Consider the following 20,162-nt stretch of genomic DNA (forward strand, 5'->3'; position numbering starts at 1 on the left):
ATTGGGTTTCTATAACGTGTGCCTCATTAGTTGGTATATAACTTCATCTGCACTGAACTTCTGCTGTGCACTACCTGATATTTAAAAGGGTCTGATTTAGTTTCTGTATTTTTTATAGAAGGCTGTCGGTTCAATCATCATATAAAAACAAATACTTCAGTGAGTGTTCAACAACCAATACTTCGGAATAGTTTCAATACTTTCACATTTCAGGAGAATCTCCTCAGAAACACTTTTCAAAAGACACAGGTAAACACCACTCAGGTAAAGACGACTCAGGACACCTGCAGTACTAGAACCACACTGGACACACACTCTGCTGCCGTAGGGAACCCATCAGGAGTCACAGGTTTATTCAACACAGTGCAGTTACAGGACACGACAACAGAAACACAACAACAAAGAGACGGAGTCGCTCAGGAGTTCAACTGTGCTGATTCCGGTGGTTTTGGTCCTGATGCTGCAGTACCACCTGCCAGCTGATGGGGGATGATGGGGGTCTTTGATAATACAGTGGCTTTCTTCATGAGCCGCTGGAAGTACAGGTCCTCCACTTTGATCCTACTTGAGACTGGTGGATGTTCTGATGGGCTTCGTATTAGTGCCATGAATCATAGCCTCTTCTGGTCATCTCTGCTGTAAAGGCACGACACACTTCAGAGGAAGACGTTGTAAAAGATTACAGAGCAGCGGTGTCTGAGTTTAAGTCTAAACTGTTATACTACAGAAAGCTCTTTAGGCTCGACCTGATGACCCTGTAATCTGACTTCAGAGGGGACCCCCCAGGTGAGGTAGTGCAGGTGGTTGGGTTCATTAGTAAGCCCCTCCACCGGGACAAGGGAGATATTCACAGAGGGGAGGCAGGGGATGGGGGACAGTCAGGGGTAAACAGGTCTGTGACATGTCAGATAATCAGTACGCTCAGTCTGTCTTCATCAGAACACTCTAATGGTCTCTTCACCACAGCTCTTTCACAACAAGTCCATCAACAACCACACCAACGAGACAAATCACCAACCAAACGTACCCTCTGGGACCCCCTGGTTGTTCCTCAGAACCTGAGGATAGAAACAGACAGCAGTGAGGAACTGACTGGACCTCCCCTCATGTTGGAGAACAGCTGATCATGAAGGAGAACAGAACCCGTTTCCTGTCAGACATTATCTACTGATCACAGAGCATCATCAACATCTTTACATCATGCACACAGAAACACAGACTCACCTTCAGACGGATGGAGCTCACCAACTCTACCGCGACTCTCTTCCTGCGATTATTGTTGGAGGGTACAACCAGACACTGGTACGTCCCCGTGTCGTCGGTGTTGAGGCTCTTCAGGAGAACAGAGATGTTTCCGTTCTTCATCTCTGGATCCTTCAGCTCAACACGACCACGATAACGGGGATCCTGGTACTGTTCATACAGCCTGTTATCTCTGAAATACAAGAGGGGATCCTCCAGATCAGTTCTGCTCCACTCCAACAGTGCGACGGAAGCATCTATAGGAATGTGACACGGAAGAGTGAAGTTTCCGCCAGGCTCTGCCTTCACCTCTGGGATCACCTCTACAGAACACCAGAGAGGCAAAAGTCAGCAGCAGTTCAGCTCAGCATTATTATTTTAATACACATTCCTACAATGCTTTAAAACCTCCACAGCTCTTCCAACTTCAGCATCACACACTTTATCCTTCAGAGAACTTTCCCAAATCCGGGGTTTCTTTAGTAAACACAGCATGAGGCGCTGACATCACTGACGTCTAAATTAAGCCCCGCCCACTTTCAGGTGAAGGTCCTGCATTACAATAATAGTGTCTTCACGTCTTAAAGCTGCTGAGTCATATATCGCACCTCCAACAACAAATAGATCCAGAGCTCCGGTTCCTTTACTTCCTCTCCAGAAAAAAGGAGAGTAAAGAAAGGATCAGAAATCTCAGTCTCAGTGTCAGCCTGCTGCCTGCCACTCGGCCCCCGCAGACCCACCGGACATCCATCCCCTCTTTATTCTCCGTAAGCTGTCTCTGCCGTCTGACCAGACATCTGACCCCATCTCCATATCTCTGGACTCAGTAAACCCTTTCTGACCCACAGAGAGATTGTTTCCTGGCATCACTTTAACGTTTGAGGAAGAGAATCTGCATTTTGAGGGAGCAGAGACCCTGTTATCAGATGAGGCCTGAACCCTGATGTATATTAGATCCACATCTTTAACCCTTCAGTTCATTTTATTTCAGTAAAATACATATCCATTTCTGAATGTGAAATTGTCAAAGGCCGGCAGAGGGTTTGGATTTATGATTTTGGAAGAAGGACTTTTACTTGTATTACTAAATATTAGTATTTGTACTTTTTCTTGAGTGGAGGATCAGAGCACTTCCTCATCTTCTCAAATTACAGGAGCAGGGATTGAGAGAGTTTTCACTGAGACACTCCTGAAGGGTTCATGGAATAAGAAAACAGATAATGATGTAAAGTTTCAGGAGAGGATCAACCGAACAGAAAGAGATTATGTCTCTAGTGATTGAACCATTTCCTGTCCAACCGCTTTTCTCCTGCAGTTTCAACCCAATCTGACTTCCTGTATCAAGACCACCTCCAGCATCGGACCCTGTCCCGGCTCCTCGTGGCTCTTTCCCTAGCGCTATCCAACTAGCACGATGCTCAGAGTTCAGAACACCGGCAATAAATACATGCTGAAGCAAGAGCAGGCGAAGACACACCACACACACACACACACACACACACACACACACACACACACACACACACACACACACACACACACACACACACACACACACACACACACACACACACACACACACACACACACACACACACACACACTTACCTGTTGGAGCCAGACCATATGGAATCCAGCCCAGCATCAGGAGTACAGCTACACTTGTGCTGGTGTGAAAGCCGTCATGTGAGCAGCTGATGAAGAGCAATAATCAAAACATGGCATACAACTGATTCAACTGTCCAATCAGAGACAAGAGAAAGAGGAGGGAGGAGCCACGGTCACATGACGAGCTATAGATGCCTCTAGAAGCCAAGTTCAATGTGAATCCATTCACACTTTTAGAGAAACTTAAAAAGGTTGAGAATAACTGCTCAATTTATTCAGAATGTGTGTGTGTGTGTGTGTGTGTGTGTGTGTGTGTGTGTGTGTGTGTGTGTGTGTGTGTGTGTGTGTGTGTGTGTGTGTGTGTGTGTGTGTGTGTGTGTGTGTGTGTGTGTGTGTGTGTGTGCATCAGGCTGTGAAAATACACGGAGTTAACACCAACCAAACCGGTTTGACCGATGGAAAGTTTCTCCAACCTTCAAAAACAAATTACAGGAAGTTCCTTCATTTCCTTCAAAATAAAAGCACACATTGAATAAAGAATGCTAGACACCTATCCAGACTTGTTAGGAAAGTCAGGGATAAAGGAATCACTCCAGAGACGATGTGTAATGCAGGAAAACCAAACGACAGAGTTTTATTAAGAACAATATTCATTCCTCCGTGAAAAACTACAGCTAGAATACACATTGAACCGAGTCTGTGTTCTTTGGAAATCCTCATTCCTCTGTGATCGTTTTATCCCCTGGGGGGAAATACTTCCAAGAAAACCCCTCCTGAGTAACCAACGTTTCCATCTTGGGTCTCCGTAGTTTTAAACTCCTCGTTATGATGCCTTTAATGGGGATGAAGCTCGTTCAGGAACAAGGATACTCACGTTCTGGGTAAAAGTCCGAGTGACAGAAACAGCAGTTTGCTTTGAAAGACCCTCGTCTCGTTTCAGTCTGTGTTTGGGTGCTTTTGCTCCCTGCTGTGAGTGCATTCTGCACTCTGTGATTTTCAGATGCCTGTAATGTGGACCAGAAGCTCGGAATAATCGACTCGATCTGAACGAAAACAATATTCACGTTTGGATAAGAGTTGTGATGGGATGGAGAACAGTTTGACATGTTTTCACCTGCCAATGAATAAGTCCGTTCGGAGTGTTTGTGGGTGTGAAAGCATGCCGTGTTTTGAGCAATACCACAACACTCTTCTCGACCCGCGGGAAATGAGTACAGTAACTGAAGAAAGCAGAAGCACATAAATCTGTGCGCTAAAGCTTGGAGAAATGTGCCTTCCTTACGAACGATGCTACACATTTATCAGCGCATTATATCAGCGCATTATATCAGCGCATTATATCAGCGCATTATATCAGCGCATTATATCAGCGCATTATATCAGCGCATTATATCTGCGCATTATATCAGCGCATTATATCAGCGCATATAGGTCCCAGTTCACCTCCTAGGCCCTGCTGTGGTGCCCTTGAGCAAGGCACCGGACACCTCCAATCCCCCCTCCCCATTGCTCCCCGGGCGCTGCACGATAGCTGCCCACTGCTCCTAGTACTAGGATGGGTTAAATGCAGAGGACTAATTTCACTGTGTGTGCTCTGCTGTGTGCATGCATGTGACTAATAAAGAGGGTTTCATCCTCCGATTCTAACTTCTAACTTATATCAGCGCATTATATCTGCGCATTATATCAGCGCATTATATCAGCGCATTATATCAGCGCATTATATCAGCGCATTATATCAGCGCATTATATCAGCGCATTATATCTGCGTCCCGGGTCTTTACTGGCTGTCCAAAAGTGTGGAAAAATCGGCCTTGTTTCAGGCGATACTGCACACTGGGGAATAAAAGGCCAGTTGGGAAACATCTTCGTGCGAATCAACACCGGGTTTAGAAGCGATGCTCGGTGGTGATGTCGTCGGCCTCCTCGCTGGGTGGAGAGGTCGTCACGGCGACAGGCCTCCTTCTTCCTGCGGAGGCACAGAATAAATGTGTTCAAAAACGAAGATGGTGACAAATGTCTCGGCAGACGGCAGAGACAGGTTTGTTTTTACGGAGCTCTGACGTCACGTTGTTGCTTACGGGCGTCAAGTTCTCCAGAGGATTGATATGTCTTATACACAAGATCAGATCTAGAACAACCCCTGATAGACCCTCCTGCAATTTGAATTCATTTCCAATCGAACTTCAATCTTTGTATATTTTGTCACTTTTTAAAACACGTTTTTTACCGTGCTGTACTAACATGTTATCTGTTGTTCTTATTGTGTGTTTTATTGGACTTTAAAAGTGGAATTTGATGGATGAAAAAAGCAGAATCTGGACATTTAAAATCAGATCCCTTTCTTCATCTCTGTGGGACGGATAAAGGGATCCTGATTCTGAAATAAAACCTGCTCAACATCAGCAGAATGTTAAAGGTATTACCTGGGGGGCTGCGTCTGTAAATGGACACCATGAGCAAGGTGGAGGCGCAGTACGGGGAGAAAACCACCAGGTGGCGTAACACCGTCAGCACTAAGCGGACCCGGTCTGAACGTGGAGCGCTGGCACCTTCAGAAACAGCACAAATATCCCCTGATTAGACCGCACGGAAACAGACTTTCAGAGCCAATCAAACACATCCAAACCTCAAAGACGACCACCAGCTCCAGGGTTTAGTGCAATGCCTTACATGTATGGGTAAATCCTGCCTTTATTAAAGCGACTTACATTTAAAAAAACGGAAAACTGCAATAAAAGGATAAAAAGTAAAGATGAATGTGCTTATTGTTATCGGCCACATGAGAGTCTTCCATAGGTAAAGTCGGATACTAGAATCAGATGTTCTGCACATGGCTCTGAATCAATGGGTCAGAACCACCATGTGTTAGTATATTATAAGGGCAGCTTTTGTTCTGCTTTAATGACATTTAAATTAATAAACTGAGCAAATAAATCTTTTCTACACTCAGCACCAGATGTCTCAATAAGGACTGGTTGATTATTAAATACCATAATCAGGCTTTACAACCTGAAACGTTGAGCTTATACAACCCGTTTTATTGATTGCTTTCATTTGATTTTGTGTATTTTATTTAATGGGATTTGTTTAATATTTTCGGAACTCCAGTTTTCCCTCATCTTCCCTCCTCACCTCTGACGAAGAGGAAGCTGATTGCAGACTCTCCTTCGCCGCTGATGCTGCACTTGTAGACGCCTTCATCGTAGCTGGAAACATCGTGGAGGGTCAGGTTACCGTCAGCCCCCATCCCGATGGAGTAGCCATCTTTGTAGAAATCAGCGCGAAGGTCTTCGTGGTCCTTAGTTTTACAGCTCAGCGTTACGTTATCTCCCTCCATCACAGCGAGGACCGGACTCTCCAGGATCACCGCTGTTTCTGAACACCGAGAAACATACGTTACAACTAGCTAGCATCTTGAAGCTAACTGACATGCTAACATCCAAAACGTACAATAAAGAATACGATGGACTCAACTTACCTGAAGCTCGATAAATAACAATAAATGCAAACCGCAAATAATTAAATAAGGACAAGTTGTGTAGCTAACTGACAAGCTAACGTTAGCATGGTAATATTTAAAACGCGTTTCGAGAAAGATGCAGTCCGAATATGTTGGGGTAACTTCATTAATTAAACTTCACATAAATAACACAACGAACCTCAAATGAATCAAAACTGCTGTGTAGCTAACTGACATGCTAACATCTGAAACACTAATAGTACTTTATTTGTGACATGGAGACACCCCTCCTGTTTCATTCATTAGTGGTTCTTCAGGAGATGGTCTTCACCGATGATGCTGATGTTGAGCGTGTTGCTCCGCTGCCCCACCGGGGACTCGCACCAGTAGACGGCGCTGTCGGCCAGCTTGGACGTGAAGACGTTGCAGCCGGAGGACGTAACATTCCCCCAGTCGTCTCCGCAGGCGGACCTCTTTCCTCCGAGGTTCACGGTGATGGCGCCGGTGGGGCTGGTGCTGACGGTGGTGGAGGTCGACCTGAAGAGCCTCCACCCATCAACGCTGCTGTTGTCCCCGCAGCTCAAAGACAGATTCCTGTACTCAAACACCTGAGAGGAGGCCGGAGAGACGACGAGCGAGGCCCGGTCCGAACCATCTGCGGAGACCAAGTGCAAGCTGCAGTTCCTCTACTGTCCACTAGATGCAACTCTGACTTCAGGGAGCTAAATTAACAGTGATGCAGGGATGTCGTATTTCTCTGTTGGACCCTGAAGGCAGCATCTCCCTCCTCCAATGGGATTTCTTTATTTTAATTTTAAATATTTCTTTAAGCTTTTGTGATATAATGTTTATTTTATTTATCTAAAACCAGAAACTGTTTAAGGTGTTTTCTTGTATTAACCAAAGTACATAAAGAGTGAATGCCCTCACCTTCCATTGTTATCCAGCTCTCCGGGGACTCGTTCCTCCCGATGTTACACTTGTAGGCGCCTTCGTTAGACTTGGTAAAATTGTAGAGGGTCATGTGACCTGCAGCTTCACCGAGGAGGAAGCCGTCTTTGTAGAATTGAGCAGATTGGGGGTTAACAATATTTGTTTCACAGATCAGAGTGACGTTGTCTCCCTCCGTCACGGGGATGGCAGGGCTGTGCAGACTCACGGATCCGCCTGAACAATGAGACACAGACGAAGAATTGTCGACTAATATTAAGTAAATGCAACGGACAAACTGTGGATGCTTTCCAGAAGTTGTTGAAGGGTGTCAGGGTGTTTGTCAGGGTGTTTGTCAGGGTGTCACGGTGTTTGTCAGGGTGTTTGTCAGGGTGTCACGGTGTTTGTCAGGGTGTTTGTCAGGGTGTCAGGGTGTTTTGTGGTGGGTGTCAGGGTGTCACGGTGTTTGTCAGGGTGTTTGTCAGGGTGTCAGGGTGTTTGTCAGGGTGTCAGGGTGTCAGGGTGTTTGTCAGGGTGTTTGTCAGGGTGTTTGTCAGGGTGTCAGGGTGTTTGTCAGGGTGTTTGTCAGGGTGTTTTGTGGAGGGTGTCAGGGTGTCACGGTGTTTGTCAGGGTGTTTGTCAGGGTGTTTGTCAAGGTGTTTGTCAGGGTGTTTGTCAGGGTGTTTTGTGGAGGGTGTCAGGGTGTCACGGTGTTTGTCAGGGTGTTTTGTGGAGGGTGTCAGGGTGTCACGGTGTTTGTCAGGGTGTTTTGTGGAGGGTGTCAGGGTGTCACGGTGTTTGTCAGGGTGTTTTGTGGAGGGTGTCAGGGTGTTCCAGGGCTGTTCTCAAACGGCATCTGAAACTTGGAGCCAGGAGTTTTCCAGGGTGTTAAGATGTGTTTGCTAAAACATAACTATAGAGTTCTAGGTTGTTGATTCTAGCCTTGCCCGATGAGAAGGATTTTGAGAAATCTATTTGCCCTTCTTTCATGAAACTTTGTGTAAGGATTAACATTGGCTGAGGCAGAACACATACCATTCTGGAGCCAACTTATGGGGCTGGAATTGTTCCTCTTTTTGTTGACATTGCACAATCTCTCCTTGGCCTTAGAGTTCTAGCTGTTTGCTTCTAGCCTCGCCTCGTTAGGAGCTGCTCGTAGCTGAGTACTCTTTGGTGTGACTACTCCCACCAGCAGCACCCATCTCCCCCTCAGTCAGACTCTCTATGCTAGCATTTCCTTTCATTTCTGTATCTTAGTGGCTGGGCCTCTAACAAAACACAAACCACTTCCCTTTATGGAAATGTGTTCCCTTTAAACAATGAATGGGAGTGTATTTTAGCAGGTTTCTGTCGTGTTCATGTTGACTCCATATGTTGCTGGATTTATGATTATTTGAGCGAAAGTAATTTTGAGGTCCGAATATGTGACGTCTGAAAAACCTCAGCGAGAACAGAGAGTATGTTCCTCTTCCTACCGGCGATGGTGATTTTGACGCTGTTGCTGCTGTCTCCATATTTAGACTGGCACCAGTACACCCCGCCTTCGGACCGCTTCACGGAGGCTATTTCACATGTAGAAGAATTCTTTTTGCCCCAGCCAGCTCCACACTTCATACTGAGGGAAACAACAACAGCTTATTATTTACACAAAGGAAATAAATCTGCGTTATTCGTCTTCAATGGCAGAAATAAGCGGTGTTGCTCCACGTGTCCACTTTTGAGGGACAGACAATATAAATCAAACGTTGGTTATAAGAAATTGGAAATAAGACATGAACCATTTTGGTCTCTTCTTGAATTACAATATATTTTATTTTATTAACTTATTATTATTATTTTTCATTAATTTCTCATTTGTGATATTTAAAACATTACACAACTTGGAAAAAAGTAGGAAACGTTGCAAATAAATAGATATAAACAGTTAAGATTATTAATAAGGTGAAATAATGGGAAAGATGTTGGTTTTGATTGATTATTAATGAGGAATAATAGAAATCCTATTTTAGCGTACAGGCCTGTGCTATTCCTCCACGGCGTCCATTCCCAGGAGCTCGAACCCTCGCAGCGCACCAAGATCTTTTCGTACTCTAAAAACTGAGACCTGTTGGGGATGACCATCACCGACGCTGAGGGAGAGGAAGAGGAACAGACCTTGCATTTCAAATACTCAATACTTGGACGGGTTGAACAGATATTACCAATCATTTTATTCTAAAGTGTGGTTACGGACTCGACAGAAAAGGAATGGTTGCACAGTAATTATTAAAAAGATAAAGAGTCTCCAGCAACACTTCTGTACGTTCAGATTGAATGTTCTTTATTGAATATACACAGATCTACAATGTGCACGTTGACCTCGAGTCCTTCCCTTTCAGTATTTAGTTGTTATTCTAAAATCAATATAACCTCAGGATGAATGAAGTATGCTCGTTCTGATCTTTATTTCCTGCTTTTTATTTGCTCAGTGGTTTTCAGACGGCCTCTTTTCGCAACAAGCGCTCAAACCGTTTACAGACAGGAGGCGGCGAGCACTTTCCAGATTCAGATGGTCTTTACATAATACTTCGGTGAGGTTTGAAAGAACTCACCATGACAGTCGACGGACGTCTGGAAGAAACTCAACGTCACTGAAACATAAACTCACAGTTCAACCCTTCAGCATCTTTGAACGCTTCAACAACACGTCTGAAAGTTCCCCAACGAAGGCTTTCCAATTAGAGCCTGGTGATTATAGTGAGTGAGGATGTTTTCTCTACTTACGGAGCAAACGCAGTGTTCTCATGGTTTCTGCAGCTTCACTGGCCTTCTGGTCGGAAATGTGGTGTTCTTCAAATGTCTCGAGAATATTAACCACATGAGGGTGGTGGGGGGGAGGGGGGGGGGTATATGATGCCTGCTGACATTTTCACGCAGACAGACCAAACACACATCCTCTTTTCACAACTCACACTAAAAGACCAGCATGAATAGCAGCAGTGAAAGAGTTCTAAGCAAAGGGTCCCTGTGCTCCTAGTCACGACTTCTGTTTTTTCTTCCAGAGTCGATAAATAATCCCTCCTATGGTCTTCTGGGTCAAACCATTGGGACTTTTACCAGGAAAACCTCGACCAGGACGATGCTGATCCCCACTGTAATGTAACCTACACAAACACCTTGACCACAGTATGTTTTTAATAGTTACATTTGGTATCTGCTTCCCAACGCTGCAGTGCGGTCTCCATGGGCCTACATTTAAGGGAACACAGGTCATAGACTGATGCTAGAAAAATAGCGTGCTGTTCTTAGGAATACAGCTCACTGAACGAGCTGAAGGGACAATACAATGGACTGCTTTAATTTATTCTCCAGGCTTCTAAGTTTTCATTGCTGCAGGACGGTCACGCACTCGGAGGACGCCATGTTTGCAACCATGTTTTGCCTCTCTCATAACTCTTTATGCAGCAACAGATTTTACTGCAAAGCAATCCACCTTTCTGAAGCAGATGAATTTAGACCTCAAAGTTGAAGCGAACAGAACCACATCATCTGCATAGAGAGAGATAATTCTGACCTCCCCGGACAGAGACTCTACAGAGGGAAGCAGCTAGCACGGGTCTGTCCAATCACCAGGTCCAGCTCCTCTTAAACTCCTTGTACCAGACACCCCCATTAGTTTTTATAACCGGTTTAAACTGGTTTCATGTCCAATGCTGTGGTTTCTTGCAGATGTCTGCAGTGTGGTCTGAGGTGAGAGTTTGCAGCAGCGGACAAAAACAGGAAACTGTCGCCTTCTATGAAATGAGCTGAAGGTTGATTTAATATTTTGGGATGCTATGGAGTCATCTTCATACATAATTCCACTACGAAGCATTTTCCACTTTGTCTTCATTGAAGGCAGGTTGTATTGCAGGAGTGCATTTCCTACTGGCTTAAAGTCTGCTTGTGGTAATCATCATGCGATCAAGAGAAGCTGCGACCTGAAAGCTTCCTCACTTATGTTTGTTAAAATGGCATATCAATACAAGCCTTGGTTGTGTGCTTAATGAGGATCCTTTCCTAAAAACCCCCCAATGTTTTCCAGAGTTTTACTTTAATGTTTACAATTCAGTTTTTCCCCATTAGTACCCTTTCTCTTGTGTCTGATTTAAAATGTTTCCCCTTACAGTAGCCCTAACATACCATAAAACCAGCTTTATTTGTCAGTAACTTCAGTAACTCTGTTCTGCCTTTACTCTAATGTCTGTTTCCGTCACGCTCTCTGCAGGTGGAGGTGTTATATCCTGTGCACACTGATCGTAAACACATCACCTGACATCGAGCCTCTGACCTCAGGCCAAGGCTGGCGCACTGACATCAATGGGAGGAAACCACTGGCCTTTTTCTTGTTGTTGAGTTGTGTGTCTGCATCATCAATGAGTGTTTCCTCTGATGTCCTGTGAGGTTGTCAGAAGCTGTGAGAAACTGACTTTTTATCGAGCTTTAAGTCACAGTTTTGCATCTTGGTGATTTTTAACGAATAATTTTAGTGATGGGACATCTGGATCTGACGTTAGCAGAGAAACAACCTGAGCTAACTTTAGCCGTTGACTAGCAATTCTTCCCAAGTTCACCAAACTGCGTCAGAAAAACACAGATTTTGAGTTGAAATAGCAAAACACGCTCACCCTTAAAACATAACAGTGTTTATTTTATGTATTTATTAAGCTTTTATTAAAAGAGCATGAAGGAAATCACAGTTTATTACAATAATTCTTGGCAAAAATGGATCTTAATTGGAAAATAAATAGAATAAAAGTGGGAGCAATAATTAAAACCAGACCAAATTGATGAATTTCTGCTTCTACGTCAAATATTTCATCATTAATCCACTTCTGATTATAAGCTTAAATGATGTCAACTTGTTAGCCTGCTAACTAAAGTACCTGCTCAGCTAATTACCATTAGCTTCAGCCAACAGGAGTGCTTGTTGGATCGTTAAAAAGGGAAAGGCTTTATAGTCACTAACTAGTCCTCCATTCGAAATGTTAATAGCTGCTGCAGTCGTGCGTGATATACAGCCGAGCGAACGCTCATCAAAGCTGGCGTCAAAGTAACATACATATAAATGTTTACAAGTATATATGCACCTGAAGAAGGTTAGGAAATATAACATAGCTTTCTTCTGTCTGTCCCATCACAGGCCTCATAGCTTGCTCTCGAGGTTCGTGTTGCCTTTTTCTGGACCAATCCCGTTGCTGATTGGATCTGAGGCTCCGCCTTCTGCGTCATCTGCTGAGAGATAAGGGCATGATTTGCTTAAAGTGATTTACCTTTCTGATGCATTGTGAGGACTTTATGCCCGGTCCTCACTATGTGGCTTTGTGTGTATGTGTGTGTGCTGACCTTTGACCTGCCGGGCCAGGAGGCGTGGTCCTGCCAGTCCGATACCCAGCGCTCCGATGGGCGCTGTGGTCAGGATTGCTAACACGGCTAACGTTAGCACGTCCAAACCGAACTTAATTAAGGTCTCGTCGCCCCCCTCCCTCGCCATGTCCAACGCCTTGGAGCCAATAGCAGCCTGGAACACAAAGTACATTGATCTCATTGAGGAGGTTCTGGAGGTTCTTTTATAGGGTTCTAGGGGGACTCTGGGAAGTGTTTATGGTCATATATGCCCCTAAAGTAAGGGTCTGATAGCAGGTTTTAGGGGTAATTGAGGAGGTCCTTTGAAGAGATCTAGAGTTACTTTGGGAGGTTTTATGCTCATGTACTGGTTAGTTAAGGAGCTGATAATGGTACCAGGCCACTCCACTCCCTGATGTCCATACATTTCCAATTTCCGGCTTCAAAACAGAAGTCCATAAATGGGGATTAAAGCAGTTCTTTTATACAGTTGATGTCTTTTTAGGAGGTTGTAAGATTCCTGTGGGTGGTTCAAGTGGTCCTAATTAAGGGTCTAGGGAAGTCTATCCTACAGCTTTGGTGGTTATAGTCATTATTCTATTCATTACTTAGGTTCTAGTAGACATAGAGTAGGTGGTTGGCTGGTTCCCACACACCTGAACGGTGGCTTTGGGCAGCCAGGCCACAGCGATGAAGATTTTCTCCCTCAGGTTGAATCCTCCGAAGTGAACCAGCAGGAAGGTGACAAGCAGGCGGATCACCAGGCCGATGCTGATGCAGGCCAGACCCAGACCTGAACACACCGACAGGACAACCACGAGTCTGAGATCATTTGTGTTTAAAAAGCACAACTCTTGGGGGGTCTGGGGAAGTTCAAGCTAATGTAAACTCTATTACACATTAGCCCTTTCACCGTTTGTTTGTGTGGTTCTAATGGTTCTTACCCACGGTGCTCGGGCTGAGGCTTGCTATTCTGATTTCCGCTCCAATCAGACCAAAGAGAAGCGGCTGGAAAATATCCCAGGACCGACCCACCATGGCCGCCACGGGAGCCTAAAGACAAACATTGAGAACTCAAACAGTCGGGACTAAAAGACGCTGTGGAAACTGGTCTGGCGTTCGGTCCAGAGTAAAGCGAAATATTTTGTGCGTTACTTTGTTGGTTTTCCAGCCGAGAGCAGCCAGAAAGGCCAGCACCAGCGTAGAGAGACCCCCAGCCCCCGCGAAGCCAATAACATGACTGAAGAAGACGGAAAATATGGAGAGACCCAACAGCATGAGAGTCCTCGTCAGAACCAGGTCCTCCTGCAGACAGAACAGTTAATAACTCCTGCAATTATTCACCTGTAGCGTCTCAAGCTAAATCAGACCCCCCCCATGACATATTTTATTTATTGTATTTTCATTTGATCTTGCTCAATTTCATCGCAATATAAAATGAATTCTTGCAAAAGTCTTTATTTATAACATTTATTTCATTTTTTGCAAAATGAATTACATTTTCATAATTCCTTTCACCTTGCATTCCAAACAGCACTCACCTGGTCCTTGCTGGGGAAGCAGCACAGGAACAGACCCAGGACCAGCCCGGCTATGACCCCCCCCACCACCTCCAGCAGACCCTTCAGGATGTTCATCCACATGGCCCCTGCAGGACAAACATGGCATATAAAAAGAACGGGATAAAACCAAACGGAAAAGAGTGTGTTCTTCCGCACAGACCTTTGGAGAAGGCGATTCCCAGACAGGTGGAGAACCCGGTTATGGCCAGAATATCATCAAAACTCCCAGCAGCCATCAGGAGGGTCGGGATTCCCTGGACAGCAACACAGAACCTCATGGAGCAGCTTAAAAATACTTTACATATACGTTCATGGGGACCTAAGTTTGATTCCAGCAGCTTGCAGGGGTCACTATGCAATACATTTTTATTGGTGCAGGTTTGAGAGTTTCTAGAGGTCTATTTTTATGGTTTTTGTCCTCATTTAAGTAATTCTAGAGGTCTTCTGGAGGTCATAGGGGTCACTTGTACTCATCATAAGGACCTGAGGATGCCCTCCCTGCTCTGGGTGTTCAGCCTGCACATGTGTGTAGTAGTGATGTTTGCAGAGCGGCGCCCCCTGGTGGCAGACTGCAGAACCACAGGTGATCGCTTTACCTTCTCCACGCCGAATCCCTCTCTCTGCAGCAGCAACATGGAGGGAACCACGACCGCCGGGGACACCGCAGCCAGCACGAAACTACACACACACACACACACACACACACACACACACACACACACACACACACACACACACACACACACACACACACACACACACACACACACACACACACACACACACACCACTTTAATACACTCTAGTTTGCATGTTTAAAGTGGTGTGTGTGTATTTCTGCTGTGTGTTACCCCAGGATGAAGCCCCACACCCAAGGAAGTCCCAACAGAAAGTGAGAAACCACGGCCACGATGGAGGCCTCCACCACACAGGGGCCGACTGCCAGACGCACACACACCGCCTTCAGCCGGCTCAGCGCCTGCAGGAACACACACACACACACACACACACACACACACACACACACACACACAAACACACACACGCAGAATTTTGTTGTTTTTTATAAGTTTATTTTTGCACGATTGTATTTGTGTGTGTGTGTGTGTGTGTGTGTGTGTGTGTGTGTGTGTGTGTGTGTGTGTGTGTGTGTGTGTGTGTGTGTGTGTGTGTGTGTGTGTATGTGTGTACCGAGGGGTCCAGGCCCAGTCCGGCTCTGGTCAGGATGATTGACAGCGCGATGTTCCTCAGCGCTGCGGACCAGTGAGTGTCGATGTAAACGGCGTCCGTGATGTACGGGACGTTACGCAGCAGCAGGCCGGCCAGCAGCATGCCTGCACCACAGGAACAATCACAAAGAGTCAAACCTATTTTATTATCGGGTTTAAAACACATTGTTGGGTTATAAATAATAATATGATGTGTATATTTGTATAATTACATACATTACATTATTTTAGTTTTGTTTATTTATTTATTAGGATTTATAACATTTATAAATATAAGCAAAAGATAGATCTAGATATTTGTATAGATCTTAAATATATTATGATATTTTCAGGGTAATTTATATCATGTTTCATATTTTTATAACAATTAATTAGATGTATTTTAATAGAAGCCTTTAATTATTAATGTCAGTTTTATTGGGGATCCATCACAGAGGAGGTGTTGGGTCGTACCAAGTAGAGGAGGGAAGGGGGGGAGCGTGGGCAGCTGGATCATACCAACCAGCTTCCCCCCGAGCACCGAGCAGAGGAAGAGAACCACGAGTCCGAACAGATTTCCTCCAGGTAAACATTCACTTCCTGTTATAGACCAGACCACCCCGAAGAGCAGGGCGAACACAGCCACTGCACACACACACACACACACACACACACACACACACACACACACACACACCCCAGGGGAATGTAACTCAATAGTGCAAGAATTGTTTTTAAAATTTCAAGAATAAATTTAATTGTGCAAAAAATGTCTGTCACACACACACACACACACACACACACACACACACACACACACACACACACACACACACACACACACACACACACACACACACACACCTTTAGTGATGCAGAGGTTGAGGAGGCCTCGAGGTCGGGGACATTTGTTCTTCAGTCGGATACAAGAGGAGCAGCAGGAGGAGTCAGCCATCTGACAACATCAGCAACAGAAATATAATCAACTTTAGAAAAAGCAACACAGAGCAGCCGTAGTAACCATAGCAACGTTGATGATCCCTTAAACAACAGAAGCATTAATGACAACTTTAAATATCGGACAGCTGTATGAACTGCAACACTGATGAAACTGTCAACCCAAAGAGCAGCAACGTTGCTCCTGAAGTTGTCCTCAGCGTTTCCATCAATCCTTAATATTTGCAGTTTAATCCAGCAGGTGTCAGGAACTATCCTCCTCTTGATATTTAGGCAACAATGCTCTTTAAATGTGCAGCCTATTTGCCGCTCATAACTCAGAAACATGCCAACACACCTCAGTGTGCAATGCGTTGCCTTAAATCACAGAGACACACAGCAGGACTCGCAGAGGGATTCCCTTTCTAACTTATCCTGAGTTTTGTGTGAGTGTCATATCCCTGACACACACACACTCTCCTCTACACACTCACAGACAGATATTTAACACAAAATGTAAACCTGCGTATGAACAGGCAGAAGAGTGGAGGCTAGCTACTCGTTTTTATCAAAAATCTGCCTTTTTTTTACAATTTCTTGCAAAGTTTCTATTAATAGTTGACCTTTTCTCAGCGTTATCTGATAGCAACTGTGTGTGTGTGTGTGTGTGTGTGTGTGTGTGTGTGTGTGTGTGTGTGTGTGTGTGTGTGTGGGTGTGTTGACCACTCACCTTGTCAAGTTCGTCCGTCGTCCTCCTCGGCAGGACGGTGATCTCTCTGTCCTCCTGCCCGACCTGAACTTTAAACCCTCCCTGTTCGTGTGTGTGTGTGTGTGTGTGTGTGTGTGTGTGTGTGTGTGTGTGTGTGTGTGTTTATGTATGTGTCAATTAGTCACACAAGTGACGTGAAAAGAAAGAGGGAAAGAGAAGCACAGTGAAAAAGGAGTTGAACTTTGTCCACCCAACTTGCCATTTGTTTGTGTGTGTGTGTGTGTGTGTGTGTGTGTGTGTGTGTGTGTGTGTGTGTGTCTGTGTGTGTGTGTGTGTGTGTCTGTGTGTCTGTGTGTGTGTGTGTGTTTGATCTTGTTTTAATGCAATAGTGAGGTCTGTCCTAAAACATAATCGCATTGTGGGGACCTGTCCCCCCAAAAAGCTTTGGATTAGAATCAAAGTGTTTCCTTTAAGCTCCAAATAAAAGCCTGATATAAAGGGTTGCAAATCTTAGCATTTTTCAGAGGGACACACACACACACACACACACACACACACACACACACACACACACACACACACACACACACACACACACACACACACACACACACACACACACACACACACACACACACACACACACACATTTTTTTCCCCACATTTGTTCTTCCTCTTTTGAGTTCCATCAATCACCCTCAGTCTGTCAAATAATAAAGAAGATGTATTTGTTTATAACATTAATTATTAAACCAGCACACACACTCACCTGTGTGTGTGTGTGTGTGTGTGTGTGTGTGTGTGTGTGTGTGTGTGTGTGTGTGTGTGTGTGTGTGTGTGTGTGTGTGTGTTTGCAGATGCAGTTTATGATTAGCTTATCATTACTATATGAAACGACATCAGATAAGACATAAATGACATTTCATCAGATTAGATTCATATTATAAATATTATAGATACGTAACTTTAATAGAATATATAAACACACACAACGTAAACATTTACAAAATTAAAAATATCTGTTTTATTTGTATTTTTTCACCAGTGCAAATTTGAGTATCAATAACAGAAGGATGAGTAAAACCAAAACATCTACATTAAAAACAAGAAGTTTGAAGCTGATAAATAAACCGTGTTCACCTGTGTTGTTACCTGAGTTTGTTTCTGAGCATCCTCACTCGCCCGGAGGTAACGCTTTGTGGATTCTTCGTCCATCATCTGATTTTTAACATATTTATTGAAAGAAATATGACAACAACAACAACAACAACAACAACAACAACGTAAAAGGTTCAAATAAACAATTATAATGTTCAACCAAAAGATGTTAAAGATGTGAATAGTGCTTTTCTGTCGCAGAATTATTTTCAAATAATATTTTTGATGAATGTTATAATCAAATGAGCATAACGTTTCCAGGTTCTTTGAAGAGCTTTGATATATTTTAATATTTTTGAGGGATTTTCTATTTTTGGCAGTACAGTGCCGCCATCTGCTGGTCAGTAATAGAACTACCGCTCAGACCATTTTTTAATTAATGCTTTTAAATCTTATTACACTCATTAAAAATAATGAATTGGATTGCTCGTTACTTTAATGACTATTATTTAATATTTGACTCCTGCAACTTTTTTCAAATCTAAATTTTTCTTTTATTTCTGAAAGATTTTATATTTTCCTTTTTTATTTTGGTCTGCTTGTGCACATTACTATGACACATATGTATTCAACAATATTTGCTATGAATGTATTAATGACCACCATATACTTCTGTTATACTAAAATGTGTTTTTAGAAAAGGACATTGTGGGTTTTCTATATTCTGCAGTGCAGCACCACCTGGCGGTGACCAATGAGACTGCAGGGCCGCCCTCCCGCTGGATCTGTGAGTGAACTATAGTTTTAGTCTTGCAACAGTTAATTATTACTAAACTGTGTATTTTATTTTAATTGTTGCACCCTGCAGATAAGTGAACCACATGTATGGTTTCCCCTTAATTACAAAGTACATTATTTCCATGAACATTTATTAATTATTCATTTTAAATCCTGTGTGTTTCACATCCTGTGTGAACCTGTACTGTTTCTCCTCTTCTCTGTTGCTTAAACACTCCAATTTCCCCACAGGGATAATAAAGGTACATCTCATCTTATCTTAATAAATGTAACTGTTTCATTTGAATTTATGTACTTAAAAGCATAGAATCATAACTCATTTGATAATAAATAAACAGTTTTGTGGATTTTAGTTTGGAGGAAATTCATATGTGTGAAAAATGTCACAAGAAATAATAATAAAAAAGCATAACCTTTAAAAAATAAAATAAAACGAATTTATAATTAATTACATTTTTATCATGAACCAAAAACACTTCAATCAAAAAAGAAACAGTGAAGATTTTAATAAAATGTATAAATTAAGTCCAGTCTTACCTTTCCTGTGTGTCGAGAACAACGAGGAACAACCAGTGACAGCTGGGTCAGAGGAAACCAGCTGCTTTTAAACACACACACACACACACACACACACACACACACACACACACACACACACACACACACACACACACACACACACACACACACACACACACACACACACACACACACACACACACACACACACACACACACACACACACACACACACACACACACACACACACACACACACACACAAAGCCTGGCATTATGGAAACACAGGTCGCTGTTAATGCCAGGCTGCAACACACACACACACACACACGCACACACACACGTCTTATTATAATGGTGTGTGTGTGTGTAATAGCAGGTGTGAGTCTGTGTACGTATGTGTGACAGCTTTGTTCCTCACACACAACGACAACGTAAAATTACAATTATTGTTATTACAGATTTCACTGTACGCAGAGGAAGTGTGTCACTAAGACCTGCAGTGTGCGGTGTGCGGTGTGTGTGTGTGTGTGTGTGTGTGGTTGCAGACAGACATTACCCTGAACACACTATAACTGAAAAAATAAAAGCGAGGCTGAAAATTTAAGAGCAAAAAAAAAGTCAAAATCTTATTAGAAATATATATAATACTTTGGGAAAAGGGAAAGTGACATCACTATGTAACACTCGTGCTCCTATTGGCTAGTGCTCCAACACATTATAAT

The 20,162-nt window shown here is 43.6% G+C and overlaps 3 protein-coding genes across 7 annotated transcripts; all 3 read right to left on the reverse strand.

Annotated features, from left to right (window-relative positions):
- Nucleotides 1-317: 317 nt before the first annotated feature.
- Nucleotides 318-3,132, reverse strand: LOC134876098 (coxsackievirus and adenovirus receptor homolog). 3 transcript variants are annotated; one of them, XM_063900950.1, is made up of 4 exons: nucleotides 2,851-3,132; nucleotides 1,225-1,565; nucleotides 1,028-1,058; nucleotides 318-654 (listed from the first exon to the last, which is right to left on the reverse strand). In XM_063900950.1, the coding sequence occupies exons 1-4, from the start codon at nucleotides 2,885-2,887 to the stop codon at nucleotides 599-601; spliced, it is 465 nt and encodes a 154-aa protein (XP_063757020.1). In that variant the 5' UTR covers nucleotides 2,888-3,132; the 3' UTR covers nucleotides 318-598. The 3 variants fall into 3 exon arrangements, with proteins under 3 accessions (XP_063757020.1, XP_063757023.1, XP_063757022.1); XM_063900953.1 differs by having other exon boundaries at nucleotides 318-633; nucleotides 2,851-3,121; XM_063900952.1 differs by having other exon boundaries at nucleotides 318-636; nucleotides 2,851-3,115.
- A 322-nt stretch (nucleotides 3,133-3,454) lies between these two features.
- On the reverse strand, nucleotides 3,455-10,079 carry LOC134876093 (sialoadhesin-like). The gene is made up of 9 exons (XM_063900944.1): nucleotides 10,007-10,079; nucleotides 9,835-9,873; nucleotides 9,258-9,372; nucleotides 8,719-8,858; nucleotides 7,244-7,480; nucleotides 6,645-6,968; nucleotides 5,986-6,228; nucleotides 5,277-5,402; nucleotides 3,455-4,819 (listed from the first exon to the last, which is right to left on the reverse strand). Exons 1-9 carry the CDS (start codon nucleotides 10,026-10,028, stop codon nucleotides 4,740-4,742), a joined length of 1,326 nt encoding a protein of 441 aa, XP_063757014.1. The 5' UTR covers nucleotides 10,029-10,079; the 3' UTR covers nucleotides 3,455-4,739.
- A 1,826-nt stretch (nucleotides 10,080-11,905) lies between these two features.
- Nucleotides 11,906-19,515, reverse strand: LOC134876091 (sodium/hydrogen exchanger 9B2). Of its 3 annotated transcripts, none has more exons than XM_063900939.1 (15): nucleotides 19,456-19,511; nucleotides 18,175-18,240; nucleotides 17,044-17,124; nucleotides 16,242-16,332; nucleotides 15,852-16,022; nucleotides 15,361-15,503; nucleotides 15,021-15,148; nucleotides 14,766-14,847; nucleotides 14,330-14,423; nucleotides 14,149-14,255; nucleotides 13,763-13,912; nucleotides 13,552-13,660; nucleotides 13,264-13,400; nucleotides 12,608-12,782; nucleotides 11,906-12,496 (listed from the first exon to the last, which is right to left on the reverse strand). In XM_063900939.1, exons 2-15 carry the CDS (start codon nucleotides 18,238-18,240, stop codon nucleotides 12,408-12,410), a joined length of 1,623 nt encoding a protein of 540 aa, XP_063757009.1. In that variant the 5' UTR covers nucleotides 19,456-19,511; the 3' UTR covers nucleotides 11,906-12,407. The 3 variants fall into 3 exon arrangements, with proteins under 3 accessions (XP_063757009.1, XP_063757010.1, XP_063757011.1); XM_063900940.1 differs by having other exon boundaries at nucleotides 11,906-12,493; nucleotides 19,456-19,508; XM_063900941.1 differs by lacking the exon at nucleotides 15,852-16,022 and having other exon boundaries at nucleotides 19,456-19,515.
- Nucleotides 19,516-20,162: the final 647 nt, after the last annotated feature.

This window comes from Eleginops maclovinus, chromosome 14 (genome assembly GCF_036324505.1).
Source record: "Eleginops maclovinus isolate JMC-PN-2008 ecotype Puerto Natales chromosome 14, JC_Emac_rtc_rv5, whole genome shotgun sequence".
In the NCBI taxonomy this organism is placed as follows: domain Eukaryota; kingdom Metazoa; phylum Chordata; class Actinopteri; order Perciformes; family Eleginopidae; genus Eleginops; species Eleginops maclovinus.